The sequence below is a fragment of the Ceratosolen solmsi genome, unplaced genomic scaffold, assembly GCF_000503995.2.
Source record: "Ceratosolen solmsi marchali unplaced genomic scaffold, CerSol_1.0 scaffold6, whole genome shotgun sequence".
Taxonomy (NCBI): Eukaryota; Metazoa; Arthropoda; class Insecta; order Hymenoptera; family Agaonidae; genus Ceratosolen; species Ceratosolen solmsi.
Window position 1 is genome coordinate 6,437,044 of NW_011948414.1, and position 23,743 is coordinate 6,460,786.

Genomic DNA, 23,743 nt, shown 5'->3' on the forward strand with positions numbered 1-23,743 from the left:
TATCTCGGGTGTTCATACAATATACATATATATGTGTGTGTGTGTGTGTGCGCGTGCGTGCGTGAGTGTGTGTGTGTGCGCGTGCGTGTAATAATATACTGTGTGCATTCAATTTTCTAAATCTACTTCCTTGTTAATTCTCGTATTTCTGAAATATTTCTGAAAGCATAAAAAAAATTATCATAAATGTCGGAAAAATTAGATAAAACGTAATTTGAATCTGTCATTATGTAAACCCTTACGAGGTATAGAATGTCGTTTCACCATAAATAAACATATGTATTACGATGAAGAACATTTCACATCATATATCGCTAATTTAATTGTCTATTTGACATTTATCAAAAATTTTACATAAGAAATATAATAATTATTATATAATAATGCAACTATTCACACTTATCGATATATATATATATATATATATATATATATATATATAATTAAATATATAAAGTTAATGTTGTACGTTAAAGAATTAATATCTCATATTTTCCCCATGACTTTTCGACTTTTAAATTGCACGTCCACGATTGAAAAGCAATCGAATACAAACTATTTGCCCTTTAAAAAGAAATTTTCAATTATTGTCATGCACCTGTGAAAGACTTAAAAATGAAAGTAAACAAACATATCAATATATAATATATATTATATATTATAATAATAAGAATATAATTAAAGCACAAAAGAAATTTGAAATCTTCTTGCAGGCTTTCAAAAACAATCACGACGATTAATATAATGAATTTTATTTAAGGCTTTTCCAATGGCTACGTTTTATAAATGTACTTGGCTATTATTTTCATCAAATTTCTTTTTCATTTTTATTTTGACACAGAAATTGGCTGTTATTAATTATAACTGACTATTTATTTATAGTCGTGCAATATTTTTATTATTGTTTTTAAATATTATCACCGAAATGATTGACTTTGATTAAATAATTGAAAGAACAAGTGTAAATGTTTCGTTAATCGAAAATCTAATGTTATAATAGCAAAATTATTGATAAAAATCGTCAAAAAAGTTATATAGCCCAAGTCTGTTTCTTGTGCTTTAGTAATGTTAAAACATATACATCACTTTTACTATGTGTATTATATTGTATAATTACACCTGCAGTAGCAAAATCGATATAGTAAAACATTCGAAGAATTCACGCTAATGATTTTGTTACAACAGAATTACAAAACACGAAATATTTAAAAATTATATTAATAAAATAACAATAAACGATTCTATTTAAGATGAAAACTCTTTATGTGTGATAATTGTGTACATATCATTCGCAGATAAGGTTAATGATAACGTGATTATTAAGCGATTCATGGCGTATAAAAATATTTATTAAATGAAACTGAAATTCCCAATCAATTAACCCTTCTATGTGTGTCTATATCACGTAAATTATACACACACGCAGTCCGAGTGTATGCCCGTGAGTGTATAATGCAGATAAAAAATTATATTAAAAAGAAGAAAAAAAAATGTATTATGTATTTTTGCTGTTATTCTTTTTTATTAAATCACCGATTATAACAATCCTATCCAAATTATTTATACCACTAATTTATCCTCATACTACTATTGTCTAACACTTTTCTTTTATATTTTTTTTTTAGAAATTACATGTTATTATTTAAAAATATGAAGACACCATAATCTTATATAATAACAACAAACATATTCCGCCCACTAAAAAGTAAAAGTTTTCTCAAGTATTTTTATAACTAAACAATTGTAACTGATAAATAGGAAGTTTTTTTTTCTTTTTATCTTTTTTTCTTTTTTAGAAAACATACAAATATAATACTGTAAAAACAAAATGTAATATCCTTTTCGCTAGCATAAATAATATGAGCTCTTACATTTCTTGTACATAAAATCAAGTAAATTTTACTTCAACGGAATTGAAGAAATTCAAGGCATGAATAATATTTATGAATATTCTTTCATCTATATAATATAATACCAAGACTTTATTAGATAACCATTGTATTCTATTCCATTGTAATCATTGAATATTTTTATTTCATAATCTTTCATATATATTTCAGATATATTTTCAACATTTATATTCAAATAAATTTCCAAAAAATTTTATCAAATATTTTATCTGATAAATGAAAATTGTTATGTATACATGGTTGAAGGTATTAGACGATAAATGACAATTTTGTATATAATAAACAAAAATTATATCTAATATAATGATATTTTCTATATAACTTTAATATTTCACAATAGAATGCAAATATTTCATGATAAAAATGGCTATCTTGAAAATAAATGTACTATGATAAGAGTATTATTTTGATAAATATTTTTTAGCCGAAACACGTAATTACTACTACGATATTCATATAATATTGATAGAATCCAGGGAAAACATCATCAACGCGCCTGGTATTTCCTAGTAAAGATATTCCTAGTTGGTACACCACATTCAATGAAATATATATATATATATATATATATATATATATAGCATAAAGAATGAATTATGAAACTAGACATTAATCAGAGCTTAAAAATAATAATTCAATAATATAAACTGAAAACAAATTTATTAAATTACGACGCCAGTAGCATATTAATTACTGTCACGATCTCAAGATAAATCAGAAAACAATGGGATCGACCGATTATTTTTACAAATTTCTTACATTTTATAATAGTAAGTTAGACATATATGTCTACAAAAAATTATAGCATAAACGTGTCTACATATAAAGCAATGACATTAAAAAAAATATTGCAATTGAATAATAGTATTATCATCATTATCTGCAATTTCTTAAAACAAATTCAAATTAAAAGTTACGTCTGAATAATTGCTATATTGTTCTATTGTTACATTATATAAGCTAATTCAAACTATAGTAACATTGCATAACAATTAATTTTATAATCTATTTTTTAATTTAAAATTAATTAAAGCAGAATTTAGGATAATTACATAGAATAAATAAATATATTTATATTTATAATTCGAAATTATTGTCAAGGGAATGTATTCTATAATTTTGGCCAAAGATCAGATCAGACATAAGATGTCGATAGATTTCATCCTTAGTGAGTATAAAGTGACTGTTCACTTCTTAATGATAAATAATACATTAATGATTCATTGCATAAATAAATTGTAATTAAAATATTTACAATTGTAATTTAGAAGAATGTTTGGGAATTTAGTATTGTAAATAGTTATATGTATTATTATATATAGTAATATTATATTATATTATATTATATTATATGTTGTAATCTTAATATATTATAGTAATGTCAAATTTTTTATCAGATTCATTATTATATTTATTTCACTTTACCAGTAATTTAAAATATTTTGAAATTCTAATTTTCATACGAAAAAAATGTTTTAATATAAATGTTTGATTTACTATTTTTGAATTAATAAAGCACGCTAGAAGCTACCAAATATTGTAAAATGAAACTCGGAACGATTAAGTGGATAATAAATGATATTTATTAAATGCATGGAATACTGATGTCAGTTTACGTTAGCTGACGTGTCATACTTTAACCGAGATAACCTCGAAAATTATAAAAATCAAAGTGTACATATTGATTATTTAAATTGTGTATTATAGGACAATTTTGAGAAAGATGACTGAAAATAACTTTATTCCTCCAAAATCACCAAAGGATCTTTGTTTTAATGAATTAGATTTTACACAGGTGATAAATTACAAATAACTTTTCTAATCTATTCAATAATTGTACGTACTAATATTACTTTTTTATATATGAAATTTATGCTGTATTTTATTAATTACAGAAATTATTTGACGCTGACAAATTTCTGCAAGAACACAGAAAAAATGTTAGTCTGGAAAAAATGAGAGACGATCTTGGTATTTATTTAAAAATACTTAGATCGGCTATGATAGAACTTATAAATAAAGATTATGCCGATTTTGTTACTCTTTCTAGTAATTTAATTGGATTAGATAAAGCTATTAACAACTTAGAAACTCCTTTAGGTCAACTAAAGGAAGAAATCATGGTTGGTCTTATTAAATTTTTATTTTCATATAGAAAACTGTGTTATAATACTATTAAAATATTTTAAGATTAATTTAAATTAATAATATTAATTTATAGCAAATTAGACAATGCTTAGACGATACAATATTAGAAATGACAAATAACTTGGATAAACATAAAGAAATCAGAGAGAGAAAGCAATGTGTAAATAGTTTAATTAAATATCATAAATCAATATCAAAACTGTCCAATATTCTTACATTATGCGATACACCCGAGAATGTTATAAAACCAGATGTTTTGGAACGTGCTGCAACAGAATTCAATCAATTGAAATTTCATACAAACCGATGTCAATCTGAGCTTACAACTGAACAAATTAATGTACGTGTTTAAGAATATAATATTATATAATGGAGAATTTTAAGTTTATACAGAATTGTGATTATATTTTTATTATTTGAACTATTTTCTATTCCATGTAGGAAATTAATGGATTAGATAAACGTCTTAAAACTCACTTGGACACGCTGCTTGTCACCTATGTCACTCAAAAGCAATCAGCATCATTAATTCGTTGTTTGAGAATTTATGTAAGTCTTGATAAAATAACGGATGCCGAAGAGATAATAAGGAAAAAAATTATCGTACCTGCTGTTGAAAATATCATTAGTGAATATAGTTTTCAAAATGATCCTCTAGGATTGAATGGAACTTATAAAAAATTAGAACAAATATTGGATAGTACATTAAGTGAGCTTCTAGAAATAACACAAAAAACAAATAGGTAATTTAGATTTGAAATAGCTTCATAAAATTAAGTAATATAGCCATTTAAATTTAAAAATAACATATTTATTTAGAATATCAGTAAATGGCTTTAACTTCTTAGTAAATAGTTATTGGCCCGAAGTTGAACAGAGAATAGAAGATTATTTACCAATTATATTTGCACCAGGAAATCCAGAATTATTTCACAAAGTGAGTTAATTGTTTTTCAAACATATTGACCTTTGGAAACATAATTCATTAAGCTGTATAAAATAATTGATTCGAATATTGATTAGTTCAAATTTTTAAATAAATATGCATGGTACGAATTTTCAGCAATATATGGAATCTTTGCACTTTCTTCTAACCCTAGAGAAAAAATGTGATACAATAGAGTCCATAAATCAACTAAAAAATCATCCTCAATATGAGCGATTTTTAAAAAAATGGAATTTACCAGTATACTTCCAAATACGATTTCAAGAAATAGCAGGAACCGTTGAAAGTATTCTTTCTGCAAATATTACGTCAGCCTCCATTCGAAACAATACTAATTCAATCAGTGCCGACAGTTTTACTTTACATGGAACGTGTATCCTCTGGGACTGTATCCAAAGGATTTGGGCAAAAGAGGTTTATCTCCCTCAACTTCTTCATAGGTACGAATAATTTTAATACATTTTTTCATAAATTTAGATATTGTGGTGTTACAGTCCATCTTTTTTTAAAATTTGTTTATAATATTTCATGCATAATCGTTAATTAATATTGAATAATTAAATTTTAGATTTTGGAAACTGTGCCTTCAATTATGTTCTAGATATCAAAAATGGTGTCGATCTTCGTTAAAACAGGTATGGATTCTAATATTGCTAAACTATTAATATTGAAATAAATTGTTCGTTGGTTGTTATTTATATCACAGGCCTGGCCTGTTGTAAAAGTAAATGAGACCAGTCATAATTCAGGACCAGAAAATTCAGAAAGACTTGAATTTCTGGTTGGATTATATACAGATACAGAGAAAATATCTGCAAAAATATCTCACTATACAGAGTTTGTTGATAAAGTCGAAAACTTAAGTCCTAGTATAATTAATTTATTACATGGTAAGTACATTCGTTAAAAATAAATAATTTAATCGAGGAAAACTTTTATGTATAAAGATTTGGTAAAATAAATGGAGCTTTTTTTTTTTTTTTATTAATAATAAAACAAACATGTGTCTCGAAAATTTGTAAAAAGTCGTAATTTTGCAAACACAATTTGAAGGGTAATTTATATTATATATATTATTTTCCAAAATTTCTATTAAAATTCTATAGTAACTGATGAAAAATTAGAAAAATTATATAAAATTATATAGCTCATGGTTAAAAATTACATAGTATGAAATTTCTAAGTATAATTTTTAAGTTATAATTGTTTATCATAATTAATTTTACCATTTTTATTTTACATTCAAAGAATTAATTAAAAAGTTTATGCTCAATCATTTAATGTACATATTTTTCTTATGTTGATATGAAAAATCATTACACGCATCAACTACATATTAAATAATGACTAATTTATAGATTGCATGAAAGAAACAATAAAAGATTTCGAAGACTGTTTACCCCTCATTACGCAGGAAATAGTTAACGAACTTCTTCGATATAGTATGACACATTTACGACAAATTAGTGACATTCCAAGACTTTTTAGACGAACAAATAGAGAAGTTCCAACGAAGCCCTGCGCCTACGTTAAAAGAGCTTTGGATTTCCTGATCACCTTTCGTGAGAATTATAAAAATATCATAAAACAAACTATTCATCACTGGCTCGTATTGACATTAACAACCTTGACTCAGCAGTAAGTCTCGAAAATTAAATTGAAAAAACATATGTAAAATACTTTAACTTAAAATTAACAGTATTGAGTATGGGTTATAAGTTTATTAAAATTTAATTATTTGAATTGTAATCTAACAATGTCACAGAGGATGATATAAATTATCCATAATTTCTATTAAATTTATTTGCGGATTTTTAAGAAATTCCCATATTCATTTTGTAATTGTCTAACGAAAAAAGAAAAAAAATTAATAAATGACATCGAAACTTCCAAATGTAATTTGGAAAATTCGAAAAAACGTTCGAAAATACAAACTCATTCCATCCATAAAGGTTCAAAAATTTTCATATAAAAATGAAAATTTCATTTCAAATAAGTTATACTCAAAATTTTTCCATCTTATAGAATAACATATCATTTATAGACTTCTGCAATGTTATATTCCAATACTTATACATAAAGACTATATTACTTATTGCAAAACTTTATAAAATAAATTTTCATAATGTTCAGCTATCTTACATCTACAATAAATTTTCTTTTTTACTTTACGCTATGAAATATTGAGAAAATGTACAATATATGTTAAGCAATGTATCAAATAACATTGATTATTTTGAAACAGATACATGTCATTAGTCATAGATGTATTAACATCGGTACAAAAAACGGAAGAAAGCTTAAGGAGATTAAAGAAAATTAGAGACAAAACAGCTGGAGTTTTGACTTCTGAAAATCAAGGAATAAGTGACGATGAAAAAATTCACATTCAATTATTTATCGATGTTACGAGTTACATACAAATGGTAATTATAAATAATATATCATAATCATTAATACATCATTGTATCGTGAAAATATATTTTTCGAATTATTTTAGATTAAAGAATTAGACGTAGAAGAAGATAATATAGAAAACTTGAAAAAATTGTTAGAAGTCGTAGAAAGTGCTACAAAAAATAAAGTTGACCTGAAATAATGTATAGTGAAATTAATTTGTAAAGAAAAAATGATACGCCTTTCGTAACCAAATAATTGTAAAGGTTCGTATATTTAAAAGATGAATAGTTCAAATAGATTTTCTTTTTCTATTTTATAATAATAAATAATAAAGCAATATTACGATCTAAAGAATAAAATTCAGACTAAATTAACTAAGCATTATTATATTAGATTATTTTATTTTAGATTTATTTTTTCAAAACGAAATTCAAAATTTAAACAACTATTATGTTAAAAATCTCTGACGTTGCGATATAAATAAATTACACTTGGTTGAGCTTAACTTAATAAACCAATGGGGTAGCATGCAAATATATATATATATATGGGAGCTGAAACCAAAAACAAAAACTTGTAAGCATATCTCTAATTTCAGTTTTTTTTTTTTTTTTTTTTTTTTTGCAGCGTTTAGTATGATAAAAAAAAGTGTAGCTATATTATCGTATGAAAATCGTAAATGAAAATAAAGTGTTTGCCAAGGGAAAGGTCATACATTGGTTCGATAAACGAGACCAACAATTTTAAAAGAAATAAAAGAATATGAATACGAATGACACATTAGAGAAACCCTAAATCATCGCATTTACTGCACGCGCTTCTCTACATCGTCACACGTACATACTCAGTTTATTTCGTTCATCCTTTATAACAAGATTAGGAAGTCCCTCGAGTAATCACTTCGTCGTTACTAAGCAGTGCTGGTCCATATAAAGAATCCCGATAAACTCGTGCAGAGCGCAGTCGCTGCTTAGCTTTCGAGTACCACTGTGCTTGCAGGCACACGACAGGCACACTCCGACTTGTGGAAAAAGCTTGCTCACAATGGTGGTGAACTTTAAAGTATTTAAAAAATGCTCACCAAACAGCAAGATTGCCGTATACCTCGGCAAACGTGACTTCATTGATTATCTATCAGGCATCGAGCCCGTCGACGGTGTTGTTCTTCTCGATCCAGAATATGTCGCCACCCAGCGGAAGATTTGGATACAGCTGGTCTGCACTTTTCGTTATGGCCGCGAGCAAGACGAGGTAATGGGTCTCAACTTCCAGAAGGAGCTGTACCTCGTCTCCGAGCAGCTCTATCCCAATGTGAAGAAAATGGAGCATAATCTTACGAAACTACAGGAACGTCTGCTAAAAAAATTGGGCCCAAATGCCGTTCCGTTTACGCTCGAGTTTGTTCAAACTGCGCCATCTAGTGTAACATTGCAACCCGGGGAGGACGAAATTGGAGAACCCTGCGGAGTAAGCTACATTGTGAAAGTTTACGCAGGTGAAACCGAGAATGACGTTACCCACAAGCGCAGCACCGTCAACATGGGCATTCGCAAAGTCCAATACGCCCCTACAAAACAGGGCAGACAGCCGTGCACCGTCGTACGCAAGGATTTCTTGCTCAGCCCTGGGGAACTCGAGCTCGAGGTCACTCTCGATAAACAGCTCTACCATCACGGTGAAAGGATTGCCGTGAGCATCTGCGTGAGAAACAACAGTAACAAAATAGTGAAAAAAATGAAAGCCCTGGTGCAGCAAGGGATTGACGTCGTCGTCTTCCAGAATGGTCAGTTCCGTGCCGTGATCGACTCCGTGGAAACTCAAGATGGATGTCCAATTAATCCGGGCTCGAATCTTCAGAAGGTCTTGTATCTCAAGCCCCAGTTGGAAAATAATAAGGAACGCAGAGGTATTGCTTTGGATGGGCAATTGAAAGGCGATAATAGTGAATTGGCATCCAGCACTCTCATAACTTCGCCGGACGTAAGAGATAACTTTGGTATAGTCGTATCCTATGCTGTTAAAGTTAAGCTGTATTTGGGAGCATTGGGAGGCGAATTATCAGCCGAGTTGCCATTCATACTCATGCGTCCAAAGCCAAGTGACAGATTTAAATTAATTACCGAAGATAGCGTAGCTATCGAAGACATCCCGCTAATGAATGAGAAGGAAAAGCAAATTATTAGTTGAATTTACTTTAAGTATTAGGATTGATTGAGATGCGAGTATAAAAAATAATTGTAGTAAATTGCGATTCTATTTTATTGATACTCTTCTTTAGAAGTTACAAAACTGTATTTCGATACAATTTTCTTTCACTTATATTTCACTTATCAATTACTTTCAAGAAAAAATAACTAAAAATTACGAATTCCTTTTTCAACGAACTTACACATCTTCTATTGTTTAGGAATTATGAAACCGTACTGCAATCATATATATTATTTTATTATTTATAGAGAAAGATCATAATTATATTAAGAGACTAAATTGTTGTATTTTAATATTCTAATTGTATAATATCTATCTACTTCAATAATTGTTCGAAAGCTTAACAAATTAAAGACATCAAAGATATTAAAAAGTCTAATATTGTATTTATAATATAATACACAAGTTGAGTAAAGTAGTTTTTGTAATTAATCATTGTCGGTAGAGTATTCATTGGCTTTCGTGTTAATTAAACAATAAATATTTACAATTATTTTGTAACTTTGACAACAGCATTTCTAATTAATCATTTTTATAATTAAAAACTTTCAAATTCCTTTTATTTTGATAATCAGCGCATTTTTCAATTTTTGGACTTTCCTACATAATTACCGACCGTATTTATATGCTTATAGTATTATTTTACGTTTAATCAATATAATTAAGTATCCTAAATAAACAAACATAAGCTATTTAAAAATAAAAATAAAAAAATTAAAAAAAAACAACAACAAAAACATTAAAATAGATATTGAAATATATTTATAGAACTTTAATAATAATAAAATTACATTATTTTTGTTATACATACAGCAAGTATATTATTCACAAGATCATTATAAGATCATACATTTGTAAATCTGAAAATAAATTCAACAAAAAATTAAAAAGTATTCCACATATAATGAAATTGATTTACAATTAACATTCATTATTATTTATTGTAAGATAAAAAATTTATTATGTAATGATATATCTTGTATATTCTAATACTTTGTTCAGCATTTTAAACTAAAGTATATGTGATATTTAATTGATCATATGATCTACGTGAACATTGAATATTATTTTAAATACGATGTGAAATATACAAATTGTAAAATATTATATGAAGATATTATATACAATGTAAAATAAATTCGAATTCAAGAAACAGACGTTGTTCATTTTGTATATTTAAAATTTAATGTGGGAGGGGGCGGGCTGGAGGTGTCGGCGTGGATGGGTATATGCGTGGATGCGTACGTACGTGCATGCGTGCGTGAAGATTTGTAACAAAAAAAAACCATTTAATATTAAATAAAAAAAAATACGTTAGAAAATTAATATTAATAAAGCTATATATTTTCTAATAATATAATTATTGTTATACCTTATGATAATAACTGTTTATTTAAATATGTTGTAAAACGAGAAAAAATTAGACTTGCTTAATAAAATTTTTATTGCTGAAATATATTTCGGCAGGCTTGAATCAATTTAAATTAATTTACTAATTTTTACGATTATTTATGTTAATTTCGTATATATTTAAATAAACTCCTTAAAAGATATCAAGAAATACAAATTTTAATAAAATAAGTGAACTAAGGATAAGCTATTGTAAATTGCACAATATTTGTATTATTTGTCAAAAAATTAATAGTAATAGAATCTTATAATAAATAGAACGAATCATTCCCAATAATTTATGATATTAACTAAATGAATAAGTATGTTTTATTTTATAGTTATGTAAAAAAATAATATGAATCAGTATTTATTTTTTTTAGTTTCGGTAGAATTTAGAATTTCTATAATAATCATGAATTTACAAATGTAATTATATTATGTATATAAATTTATTATTATTATAAAAATTATACAGGAAATGTAATTTAGATAAATATAGAATTTCTAAATATTACAACATCATAATACAAAATTGTCTTAAAAGTAATGCAATAATCACAAAGGGTATTATTATTATTACAATAAATATTTGTATTAAAATTGTTAAAAAAATATAAAGAATATCGTCATAATAAGAAATTGATTCAAAATGGATAAAAAAATAAGAAATTATATATAACGTCGTTAGAATTGACAAATATTTACATAATATCATAAAATGCATGTAAAATACACACATATTGTTTTAATATCTAGAAAAATTAATTTCATAATAAGTGTATCAAAATTACAATTATTTGAATACAGATGAATAGTGTTTTAAAAATATATTATGATTTCAATATGCAATACGAAATTGATTATATGGATTATATAAATAATTATGTTTTTACCTATAATAAATTGTATGAAATAAAAATTTTTATTACGCAGTGCCGTACAATAAATCGAAAGAAAATTTTGCAACTGATCGTTGAAAAAATTCTGTAGTCAACGAGATTTTATGTTTGTTTAAATTGAAAATAGTTAAATACGATGATTGCAGTTTTTTTCGAAGTATTAAACGTATTGAAATTGAATACATTTTTAGAAAAAAATTCTTGCCCTACCTTGATTAAACTTAAATATTTTTTATTTCTTAATGAATGTGTCCTATGATTATGTTATGTAATTAATTATTAAAGTGAAATTTTGAAAAGAAGACATTTTAATATCACGTAAGAAATTACATTTTAGCATGTTATCTCTAACCAATATACACGCATGTATATACATTTTAAAAAGGCATATATAACATGTATTTTACACTAAAAATATTCTTTAAGTTTTTTTTTTCTGACTATTTGATATAATTTTTAGTGTAATATAAATTTAGTTGGAAAAATACATTAATCGTTTCTTTAATATTATTTCAACTAATATTGCACAAAATTTTTATCCTGCTATTTAAAAGAAAATCTTTAAAGCGTACTACTAATGTTAGTAAATTAAACCCAAATTGTTTAAATGATTTTAAACGTAATACCTGATAACGGTTTTACTATTTTAGATAAGCTTTTAATCCATTCGCATTCAAATAGTTTGCAGATAAGGATTAAATGAAACCTCAATTAAAAATTTATCTTTATAGTACTCAACGTTACTTCGTTGGATTTTCATTCATCCCAATTACTATGAAGGTCAATGTAAGATTTCCATATTATTTGGAATTTCTAATATTGTGTTGAGCTTGAATTATATTGAATTATTATTATGCCATTCTGCGGCTACGGTACTACAATTACTCTACTTCATTATATTTTTAAGCCGCTTTATAATATAACATTTCAAGGCTTCCTGTAAGTCAAAATCATCTGTAAAAAGATACAAAAATTCAAAAGTTAGAGAACACAAGCGCCGCCAAGTATTTGTCCTTGACCGAATGCTTAATACTACACTATAATTTGAAGTTATCGAATAACTCACAACACAGTCTGACTTTGCTTTCTAAGTCTTCACAACCGCAAAGAAATGTTATTAGTAAAGTACTACATTTTCCGGATCACTAACTATATCTACTTCGTTTTCTTCTTTTTTTTTTTTTTTTTTTTTTTTTTTTTTTTTTTTTTTTTTTTTTTGTTTACGTCAATTATTTTTAAAACTGCTTTTTCCTAACAAAGCAAACTTTAGAATTTGTCTAAACTTTAGAAATTAATATAAAATGTTAAATGTTTATTAATTCACATGAAATTAATTGTACATAATTTACAAATATAATAAATAATTAAATAAATAGCTTTCATTGTCGATAAGGTATTCAATTGTTAATGAGCAGAATGTATTATTTAAAGACACTTTAGGTACGTCTACGAACATTTGACAAGTCAATAAAAATAAGAAACGTAATGCTTCTTTTATATGGGGGAATAATTAACAAAAAAAATAAAAATTTTTTTTACTAAAAATTATGAATACTTAAAAAAAGAAAAAAGAGGAATAATAAAATTCCAATCGCGTTAATGAAATTTTAAAGATAATCTTTTACCTGCAACTTAAGTTATGTATTTTGTCAAAGTAATTTCCTTTAGATTTAAAAAAAAAGAATGAAAAAGACTCTATGAGAAAAGAAAAGAATAAAAATTATATTAAATTATAAATTCTTTATAAAAAACTTATATATTGTATGTAATTTAGTGTGCGATCTATATACTATAAAGTAAGATAATTTAAATTACAGATTTTACGAAAATTATTTTTTCAATATATAAATTCTTATCAAGTCGTTTTTTTTTAAAATTTTACATGCAATTATAAACAATTTTCTAATAATCTTGCGTAGGCGCCTGTGCGTTTATATACATTTTTATTTATATGCCTGCCTGCCTCTGTGTGTGTGTGTGTGTGTGTGTGTGTGTGTGTGTGTGTGTGTGTGTGTGTGTGTGTCTGCTTATTCTCTAGTATTTTAACCCTAAAATATCACTAGTCTAAGTGCCTGTATAATATCAATCATTATACTATAAATAAATTTTCAATTATTAGCAACATTATTTCTGAAATAACAATTCAGTTGAACAACCGTTTCTTTCTTTGGAAATTATTTATTTCCTTGATATACATTATTTTTATAAATATTAAAATATATTTCTGCTGAATATACTCTAACTACAAGACTACACTCGCCTCTTTATTTTTAGGAGTTTCCCGGCAGCGTAAACAAAATTCTTAAGAAAACTGTTACATAAATGACAGTTTTATTTTAAAAATATATTATTTAATTCTGTTTATGCAGTAAATCATGCAAGTCATTATATATATTTTAGTCGAAGTGTTTATATGCATAATATTGTATAAAATTTCACTATACATAATATAAATGACTGACGCACTTTATTTATGAGAATTGCAGAAGTTGTTTGCTCGCATCAAATATAAGAGGAAATACGTTACAGTTACAAACATAAAAATACATATTAAAAATAAAATGAATATTAGTATAAATACTACACAATTTACATTGAGTGCATGTTTTAAAAGACAATGTATAAAGTCAACAGACTTTACAGAGAATAGGACGAAGACTGTAGAATGTAGGAAGGAGAATGTTGCGTGGATTTTAAAATCAAACCATAAATAAATTTAATCAAATTTGCAATGAACCGAAAACAATAACGTCTCTCTGATTATTTAAAAGCACTAATGTCAAATAAATAAACTTGAATAATTATGCTCAAATAATTACGAGACAGGTATAATTATTAAAAGAAGGGAAATACAATCTGCCATTAGTCATTATAGAATATAGATAGAATAAAGAATAAATTGGTATGCAGTTGGCCTAATACAATACAAAAACTTGAAATCCGTTGATTCAAATTATCTTCGCGTTAATCGCTCTCTATTCTCCCAAACTTTAATTCCACGAGAAATTATAATTCCTCGCCGCCAGCTAGTTCACGAAGATTCGATATGCGATATCATTTAAGTTTCATCCCCAAATGGAGAGGAGGATCGTGCATTCTGAAAATCTCGGTACCGTGAATTCATAAAACGGTTGAACTAGACGACAACCGTTCGACAAATCGATAAATATTTGCAAAGTAAGTTAAGAATACACGATTTCCAGAGCCGCAACTGGCAGCAGATACCTAATGCATACAACAATGGCCAACAATCTATAGCTGAGCAAACACCTGAGGCTCGAATTTAAAACTTTAAGTTTTATTCACTCGGGATTTCACTAGCATTCCACTTTAATGATCATACCCTCGATTCATGTATCAAACTATATCCGCCTCTCCACCCCCACGTGGACGGAGCCGCGAGGGCGATCACTCCAGCGGAGTGAGCACCTCCGGTATTTCGAGCCTCTCTCTCTCTCGCTCTCTCTCACACACACACACGCGCGCGCGCGCGCGCGCGCAATCTCTCTCTCTCTCTCTCTCTCTCTCTCTCTATCTCTTTCTCTCTTTCTCTTTATCTCCACCTCACGTTCGTTGGTAGTGCGCGCGCTGCCGAACTCCCCGGACGTGGTGCGATCGCCCGAGGGAGAGGGAAGCAGTCGTCCGGAGCTCCTGAGACCGCCGGCCTTCTCAGTCACGCTCGACACGCCGCCGTGGGAGGATCGCGCGCGCGCGTTTATACACGCAGACCGTAGACAAGACAAGCTAAAGGGTAAAGAGAAAAGGGAGACGTTTCGCAAGCGTAAAGAGGGCGGCGCGGGCAGGGGAGGGGTGCAATCGGCAAGATATGAGAAAAGAAGTAAACGCGCGCGCCCGGGCTGCCGTTCTTCTTTTTTCGCATCTCGCCAGCATCGCTCACCGGCTGCGCGTTCCTCTGCGATTTTCACTTTCTGCGCGCTCGCGTGTGTCCTGATGCCTGCCTATCTATTCGTATACATGACACGTGCGCGTGCGCGTGCGCGCGTGCACCCGCCGGCCCATCCATGTATACTACGTATAAGTGATCTTGTTTTCCTCGGTGTGTGCCTCAGAGCGATGCCAATCCCTTTCCCTCTCGCGCGAAATTGAGACGCCGACGTCGCGACCGAGGGGCAGCGGCATCCGCCACCCTCGTGACGCCTTCCTTCCTCCTTCTCCTCCACCGTATTCTCCGCCTCCCCCCCTCCCCTCCCCCTCATCATTACTCTCCGCCGCACATGCACCTTTTCACTTTTTGTTTTTCCGTGCCACTGCCTCCTCTGCCCTTCGCGGCGCCTCGTCCTTGACGAGCAAGACTGAATTTTTACGAGCCAAGTGAGGAGCGAGCAGCGAGTGGTCTCGGTGCCGGGACTTTTATATTTATTCAGCGCTCCACTTTGTGTACGCGTAGCACAAGGATTGGGCCACTCGTGCGAGGTTTTTTAAATTCGCTTCCTTACGCTTCCTTACGCTTATTTACCGGCGATGATGGAACGGGAGAAATGCGCCACCGACCGCCTCCACAGCGAGCAGCGTAAGGAACGCTCCCTCGACGATGAGCTGCCGAATAAATTCTTTATTTATGTTTTTATTGCTGCATTTGCCGCCGCGAGGAAAGAAAATCACGATTAGTTACTTGTTTCACGCGGGGGAGTAACGATATTAGCTGGCGATATTAACGCGAGAGTGGGCGATAAAGGGCGCTAAAAAGACCCGTGAGATATCGAGAATTTAAAGTGTTCGGCGCTGATTATAATTCGGTATTCTTGTCAAGCGGCTTCCCATCGTCCGCTCGGACGCTCACGATTCACGCGATCTCAAAACCTCCTCCATTTGCTTTTTCGCGTATATGTACCCCTCGGTCGACCCGCGCCCTCCGCCAATCTCCAGCCCGACCATCCCGTAAAAGCGTGCAGAATTTATGTATTAAGAGGCGCAGGAAAAAAAAAGAAAGAAAGAAAAAAAACGCGCGGCCGGTATTAAAACGCATATTCCTATACGCACGAGTTTCGTGCTTGTACAGTATATGCAATATATTTTTGCCAGTGGTGTTTAGATCCGGCGATATATTGTAGTCCTTTGCCAGACTCGTTCACACACACACACACACACACACACACACACACACACACACACACACACGAACACACCCACACCCACACCCACACGCGCGCGCGCGCGCGCACACACACACACACACACATCCACGCACATCCACGCACGCACACGCACGCACACGCACGCACCAAAAATAAGACGAGAAGGAGAAGAAGAAGGAGAGGAGAGGAGAAGAGAAGAAAAGGCAAAGGCATAAGAGGACGATACTGCTAAGACAGAGACCCCCGGAACGCATTTTCGAGAAGGAGCGAAGCGAGACTTATTCTTCCTTTTAGCGTGAGTACCTGCCTACGAATATCCGATGCGCAAAGTAATGCGCGTACTCGTGTAAATTCTCCCACCTACATGTGTATGTGTATTATGAGCAAGTTTGACTGTCTTGAAAATCTTAAAAATTGCGAATTCGCAATCCGCCGATTAATTGGCTTTATAAATATCTGCAACATTCGTATTACGGTAAGTGGCAGTAGAGTGTGCCCAGTCAATACAATGTATGCCCAGTGGATCGAAACTAATGGGTAGAAGATTTAAAAGTAGCATAGTAGAACAGAATCTTACGGAATACTCGAGACTATGAATGAAAGTTCAAATTTTATAGTTTAGGCCGACAGAGCGCTCATGTATTATCGCTTATAGTAGTAGTTCTTGATGATGAATCCAGCTAATGAATCTTAGTAGGAGCTAATACAATTTAGCATATTGCAAAAGTATTTGTGACAAACCGTTAAAATACATTAACAATTGATCGCTCTTAGTCATACGATTATATTTATGATCATGATAAACTAAGATAAAAGAAAATTGGACATTCCGGCATTACACTTACTTATGTTGTAATTTATAATGATATCTTATAAAGTCGTGAGAAATAAAAATTTAAATTTTCAACATTACTTAGCTCTTGAAAGATATCTCGTCTGGTTTAACATAGACAAGTAACGTAAGTCTTTAAATGCCTACAAGACGTAAGCGTAATCCTTAAGACATCTTGATTAATATTGTGCCTGTATGGACTAATTAATTGTTCAATAACTTTGATACAATTCTAATAAAATTTGACTGCTTTTGTTCCGATTATGTTAATGCTATATGTTGAAATTTCATATTTAATCATAGAAATAATGTCACAATTACATTAATAAATTAATCGTTATTTAAAAATAATATGGAGAAAATAATAATTAGAAAATGACGATAATTCATATAAGATTAAGTAATATATATATATATATATATATATATATATATATACACACAGAAAAACAATAGTATATGTTTTATAGAGTGAAATAATTAATAAATAATTAGAAAAATTTCAATATCCGACGATTATTATGCCGTAGATTGAAATTTTATATAAATACGCGCTATTGTAATGTCATGGTTTTTACATTAAAAGAGAGAATTATAATTAGAATTTTTAATAATGCTATTGTATTACCGTGTACTTTGCCTTTCTTATTACTTAATAAATTAAAAAGTACAATTTTTATCTTTTAACGACATCGGATTTCTAACCGATTAAACAATCTTAGTATGAAATACATATCGATATTCCAATTTCCTTTCCAAGTTTGTTATTGCGTATCGTTTTACCAAAAAATTATATTCTGTTAATACGATCGAAAGTAATGACAATAATTGTTGATTGTAATACCAAGAGGGAAACATTGTCTTTCGTCACATTAATAAATATATCTAATCGTAATAATAATATAAGTATACTTTGTCGCTATCCACGCCCAACTGTCGTAATCGAAAATATAGTCTCTTACTTCAATAATACACTCGTAATTTTCGAATAAAGAATAATTCACTCGCTATTGTCTATTTTACGTACGTTGAGCTAAAGTGTGACTACCCTATAATACGATTAGAGCCGACTTAAAGAGAGCGAGATAGATAGATAGATAGATAGATCGAGATAGATAGATCGAGAGAGAGAGAGAGAGAGAGAGAGAGAGAGAGATGTAAAGTCCGGCCGAGTGTCAGTCTTTATTTTTACTTTTTCGTGGTAATGCGATACTGTACTCTTTAAATAAGGTGTGCATTGGTCGATTCAAGGACAAGAATGTCTTTCCTCTTTTTCTACAACAGCAACGACGACCCCCGAGGCTATATTTTACGCCTTTTTTTTAGAAGATGGTTGCCCTCTGCTATATCTTGTCAGTCTCCACTTTACCGACAATAAAATTCCATTTTTTCGTTTAATTTATTTCTTCCGAATGATATTTAATATAAATTAAATGAAAAGAGCGAGAATTCTAATATGAGAAGAGCGATAAGAAATATATGTTTTCAAAGTATGATGGGCGGATTATCGGAACTTTCATTCTAAAATTTTTTGTCTCTTTCTTAATGTCAGATCGTAATCGTAAATTGATACATTGTGGCGATCTATGCATAATTTGTTATTAAAAAATATCTCATCTCATTTGCAATTAAGTATTATGTAAGAAAATCTGTAAAAGCTTTGTCGATATATTCGAGAGAAAATCTGTAAAAGCTTTGTCGTTTAAACGAAACAAAAAAAAAAAAAAAAAAAAAAAAAAAAAAAAAAAAAAAAAAAGAAAAAAAGAAAAATGAAAAAAAAAACAGAAAAGAAGCAATCGTGTCGGCGACTTGAAATTTCAAGAATAAATTCGCTGCCATTGTTTGTTTACATTATGTGAATTACGATCTCTATTATCATAACACCGTTTGGCCCGTCTTTCACTAAATACTTTTTAAAGTTGGTAAAAATATGAAAATAAATAAATAATACGCATTTTTCAATACTTCAGTCGGTAGAGTTTAAATTTTTTAAAATTTTAAATTATGAATATTATATTCTGCAATTTAAGTGCAATGGAACATTGAAATTTATTTAATGCTATATACGTTCATCCTACCTCGAATGATAAAATAATTCTCGGGATATGTTTATATATTATGTTCAATACTCGTAATCAAATGTACAATTCGTAAAATTACAAATACAGGATTGTAAATAATGCCATTGATATGTAAAATATCACAAGTGCAAATCGAAAACTCTACGCTCAAACTGTAAAAAATTTAAATTCAAATAAAGAACGTTGAATCAATGAGGTCAACAATACGACCTCTTATTGTTATTAAATTTAAATCTCTCTCATCATTCTCTTACATTACTTTTTAATCATAAAATACACAGAGATTCTCGCACTCTGAAATAATAATGTCTTGCAAGTAAAATGAAATCGAGGGCTCGCATTATTATCGTTTAATTCAATGTGACTGACTAATAGAAAGAAGAAGACAAAAAAAAAAAAAAACTGCGATCCGCCACATAAAGGCTTACCCACAGAGAATGAACACCTAACCTTAATTTCATCTCGAGAGTATTACTTTCTCAACGCTTGATATAGCAAATTTACGACAATATTTCTCTGACGAATTGTGCCGGAGGCGATAATGTTTGGAAAAACACCACGTATCTTACTAATTACCCGAATAAATCACATACAATCCAATAGATTGTAGTAATAACAGGGCAGAAAATCATCAGCCGCGGTACTTTCGCTTTTAGCTTCGTGAAAATCGACGCTCCTGCCCGCGAGTATCCCATAGCGATATTAAGCCCCGTACATATTAGCACGGTGGTAGTATACGATGGTAGTAGGAGGCCCCGTCGACTCCTTGGTTGCAGACGGTCGCATTGATTTCCTCGTCTCGCGCGCGCACAGCTCGAGCTCCAGACTGCGAGATAAAGCGCCGCGGTCGCTTCCTCCATCTGCAAAGCGATGTATCGTTTCCGATAAAAGCCAAGTCGGGGTATCGCTGACACGCAAGGTCGTACTACGCGTGCGGATCCTATCAGGACGAAAAATGAGAAACGGGAAGCTTAGTAATTTCGTAGTTCGTTCGTTATCTCTCGCAACACACGCACGCACACACGCACGCACACGCACGCACTCTCTCTCTCGCTCTGTCTCCCCCCTCTCCCTCTCTTCATCTCACCATCTCTCCCTCTCACCCTCCATTCCTCCCTTCCTCTCATAAGGATCAACTGGACACTTTCCAACGAGGCATGCCCTCTTTATTTGTACAAATAGGAAGTATCGGCGCTAAAATAATATGCACAAGTATTCTCAAATACTTCTCGTTATTCTGGATCCTATTTTTGCAGTTTATTTCCAACATTAATTTATCTTTCTGTTAATAAAAGCTGTTTCAACCTTTACTCGCTTCACGTACCTCATATGCAAATAAATATTTTTTTCTCTTTTCTTCTTTTTCAATTTTATAACTTTTAATGTTAAAAATATCAGACATGTTATTGAGAAAAATAAAAACAGAAATGAAACTTCTATATATAATTATGACTATAGTTTATCGATTATTATATATTGTTGTTTAAAATTGTAACAAATACTATAATTTACTAGTTAGATAGTATTTTGGTAACATAGTAAAGAAATTTGGAACTTTTACGTATTCTTGGCAGGTCGTTTATGTCTTAGAGCACAAGTTCTCTTATATACATCTAATAAAAACTTTTACATTCAGACTTATAAATGTTTTAGACATCGTAAAATTTCTAATTAAATATATACCATTATTATTCGCATATTTCGAACATATTTGAATATATATCTATCTATATCTATATCTATCTATCTATCTATCTATATATCTTTATCTATATATATATATATATATATATATATATATATATATATATATATAAGAGACTTGACTAATCAAGCGATTATATGGCGCTAAAAATATACGTGCATTTCCTTTGCGTGTATTTCTAGCGATGCGGGGCAATATGAGCAAGAGGGAGAGAGGAAAATATGCAGTTCACGATGCAACCGATTGCATTCTCCGAAGATAGAGTACATGCATGCACCGGTTTTGGCCACTGCTCCAACTGATCGAGTTTTTGTGCATGATGAGATTTAACGCAACAGTGATCTATCGATAAATAATTTATTGCGTTTCCTTTAGCAAAATTTTTTCGGGCGACTATAATGCACGTACTATTTATTCGATAATTATTTCAACTTCGCAATGTTGAAATCCTTAAGTGATTAAGGATTAATTTAATTTTAAATATAAACCTTATTTTCATTCAATCGTTCTCCGAACGAAACAATTAAACATAAAACAAAAAAATAAAAAAAGGGAAGAAAAAGCTCTATGATTATCGACGTCTAATACTTTAAGAACATATAAATGCTTATCATTGCAATATAATTTTTACATATAAATATTTACGCACCATTATAAATGTTGCCCTAAACAATGTCATGTTAATAGAGCTTAAAGCAGAAAAATAAAAAAAAATCTGTCTTAACCTACATTCCGATGCGGTATTTTTCTTAGCAGATGTACAAAGTATATAATCGTATACGACAGACACAAGCTCAATATCGTTTCATCAAAACATTTAAGACTAAATATGTATTTATCGTTTTAAATCATTGATGTATCCATTTTTAATTATTACTAGTAAATGTATGACATAGATAAGAAATAAGACGAACTAAAAAGTTACTATTCACGCACATTATAATGACGAATGCTAAATTGTTAATATAATAATTATATATAATGTTTCCAATTATGTAAATAGCCGTTATTATAACGATGAGGCCAAAATATAATAAACACGTAATATTAGTTTCAATAAGATAATGGACATACATATTTTACGAATATGAGCGGCATCGCAAGTCAATAGTGCATTAGCAGGAATTGCTTTGCAATGCGAATATAAAATATTATTTACGACTGTCATTTCCGACACGTTTCGTATCATCTGAATTTGCAAAAAAAAAAAAAAAATAAATAAATAAATAAAAAAAAAAAAAAGTTTTCCGCTCTCTATTCAAAAACGACAATGTAAAAAATTCGCTTTATAATCCATACGTCGTGGATCGTGAAAATTAAGTAAAACATTCGTTTGGCGGTGCTAAACCAAACCACTGATATCCCATTGAGATCACTAATGAAATTCCGGACTTTTGGATTTCGGAGCTCCATGAAAGCCGAATCGAATTATTGCAACAAAGCACTCTCCACCTCAGCGACCAAAATACATAAAAGAAATTAATAAGCCCAAAAGCTTAATAAATTTAAAGCCAAGGATTAATCACGAATTGCATCGCTGGTTAAAAGAGCGATCGCATAGGCAAATCCACCACACCGACTTTTCAACACCTCTTGTGCCTTTTCACGCTTACGCTCCCACTTGCGAATGTAACGACCGTCCCGCCGACCTTGACTCGCACTTTTTCTGGTTTCATCAACAACGATGGAGGTAGTGCTATGCAAACAAGGGACAAGACTGTTACATTGTCGTGGCACCATCCAAGCGACAGAAAATTAAGGTCACTTTCGCCTTTAAACGCTTTGCCGAGCATTTTTCACTTTATACTTTTTGCGCGCCGCTATATAACTTGCTTCCGTTTAGCGTGAGCAGTAAAAGTAGTTTGGTACTTTTCATCATCATGATCATTGCTATCGAGACATTTGATCCTAATATTTTAACGCGTATGCGAATACGCTCGAGCGCTTCCAAAAATATTGCTTTGCATTCGGTCGAAGTAATAAGAATTTCCTTATGTAAAATGAACGTGATGTTTGCTGGATGATTACACATCGTAGGTTCATTAGCTTCCTTCATTGATACGGAGCTAAACAAAGAGCTTTCTCCCCCCCCCCCCCAAAAAAAACTTCCCCCCGCACCCCCCCCC

The 23,743-nt window shown here is 30.5% G+C and overlaps 3 protein-coding genes across 11 annotated transcripts in view; all 3 read left to right on the forward strand.

The window, feature by feature from the left end:
- Positions 1–3,604: 3,604 nt before the first annotated feature.
- Positions 3,605–7,603, forward strand: Cog2 (conserved oligomeric Golgi complex subunit 2). Its single transcript, XM_011506747.1, has 11 exons — positions 3,605–3,705; positions 3,806–4,033; positions 4,132–4,398; positions 4,500–4,801; positions 4,878–4,995; positions 5,122–5,444; positions 5,573–5,639; positions 5,711–5,894; positions 6,363–6,642; positions 7,250–7,430; positions 7,505–7,603. Exons 1-11 carry the CDS (start codon positions 3,634–3,636, stop codon positions 7,601–7,603), a joined length of 2,121 nt encoding a protein of 706 aa, XP_011505049.1. The 5' UTR covers positions 3,605–3,633.
- A 777-nt stretch (positions 7,604–8,380) lies between these two features.
- Positions 8,381–9,729, forward strand: Arr1 (arrestin 1). Its single transcript, XM_011506748.1, has one exon. It carries the CDS (start codon positions 8,449–8,451, stop codon positions 9,589–9,591), a length of 1,143 nt encoding a protein of 380 aa, XP_011505050.1. The 5' UTR covers positions 8,381–8,448; the 3' UTR covers positions 9,592–9,729.
- Positions 9,730–17,185: 7,456 nt separating this feature from the next.
- LOC105367902 (LIM domain and actin-binding protein 1) overlaps positions 17,186–23,743 on the forward strand; it is a 123,223-nt gene continuing 116,665 nt past the window's right edge. For all 9 annotated transcript variants that reach the window (XM_011506749.1, XM_011506754.1, XM_011506750.1 and 6 more), the window contains exon 1: positions 17,186–17,294. The gene's annotated coding sequence lies outside the window, so the exon portion shown is untranslated. The remainder of the gene's footprint in view (positions 17,295–23,743) is intronic.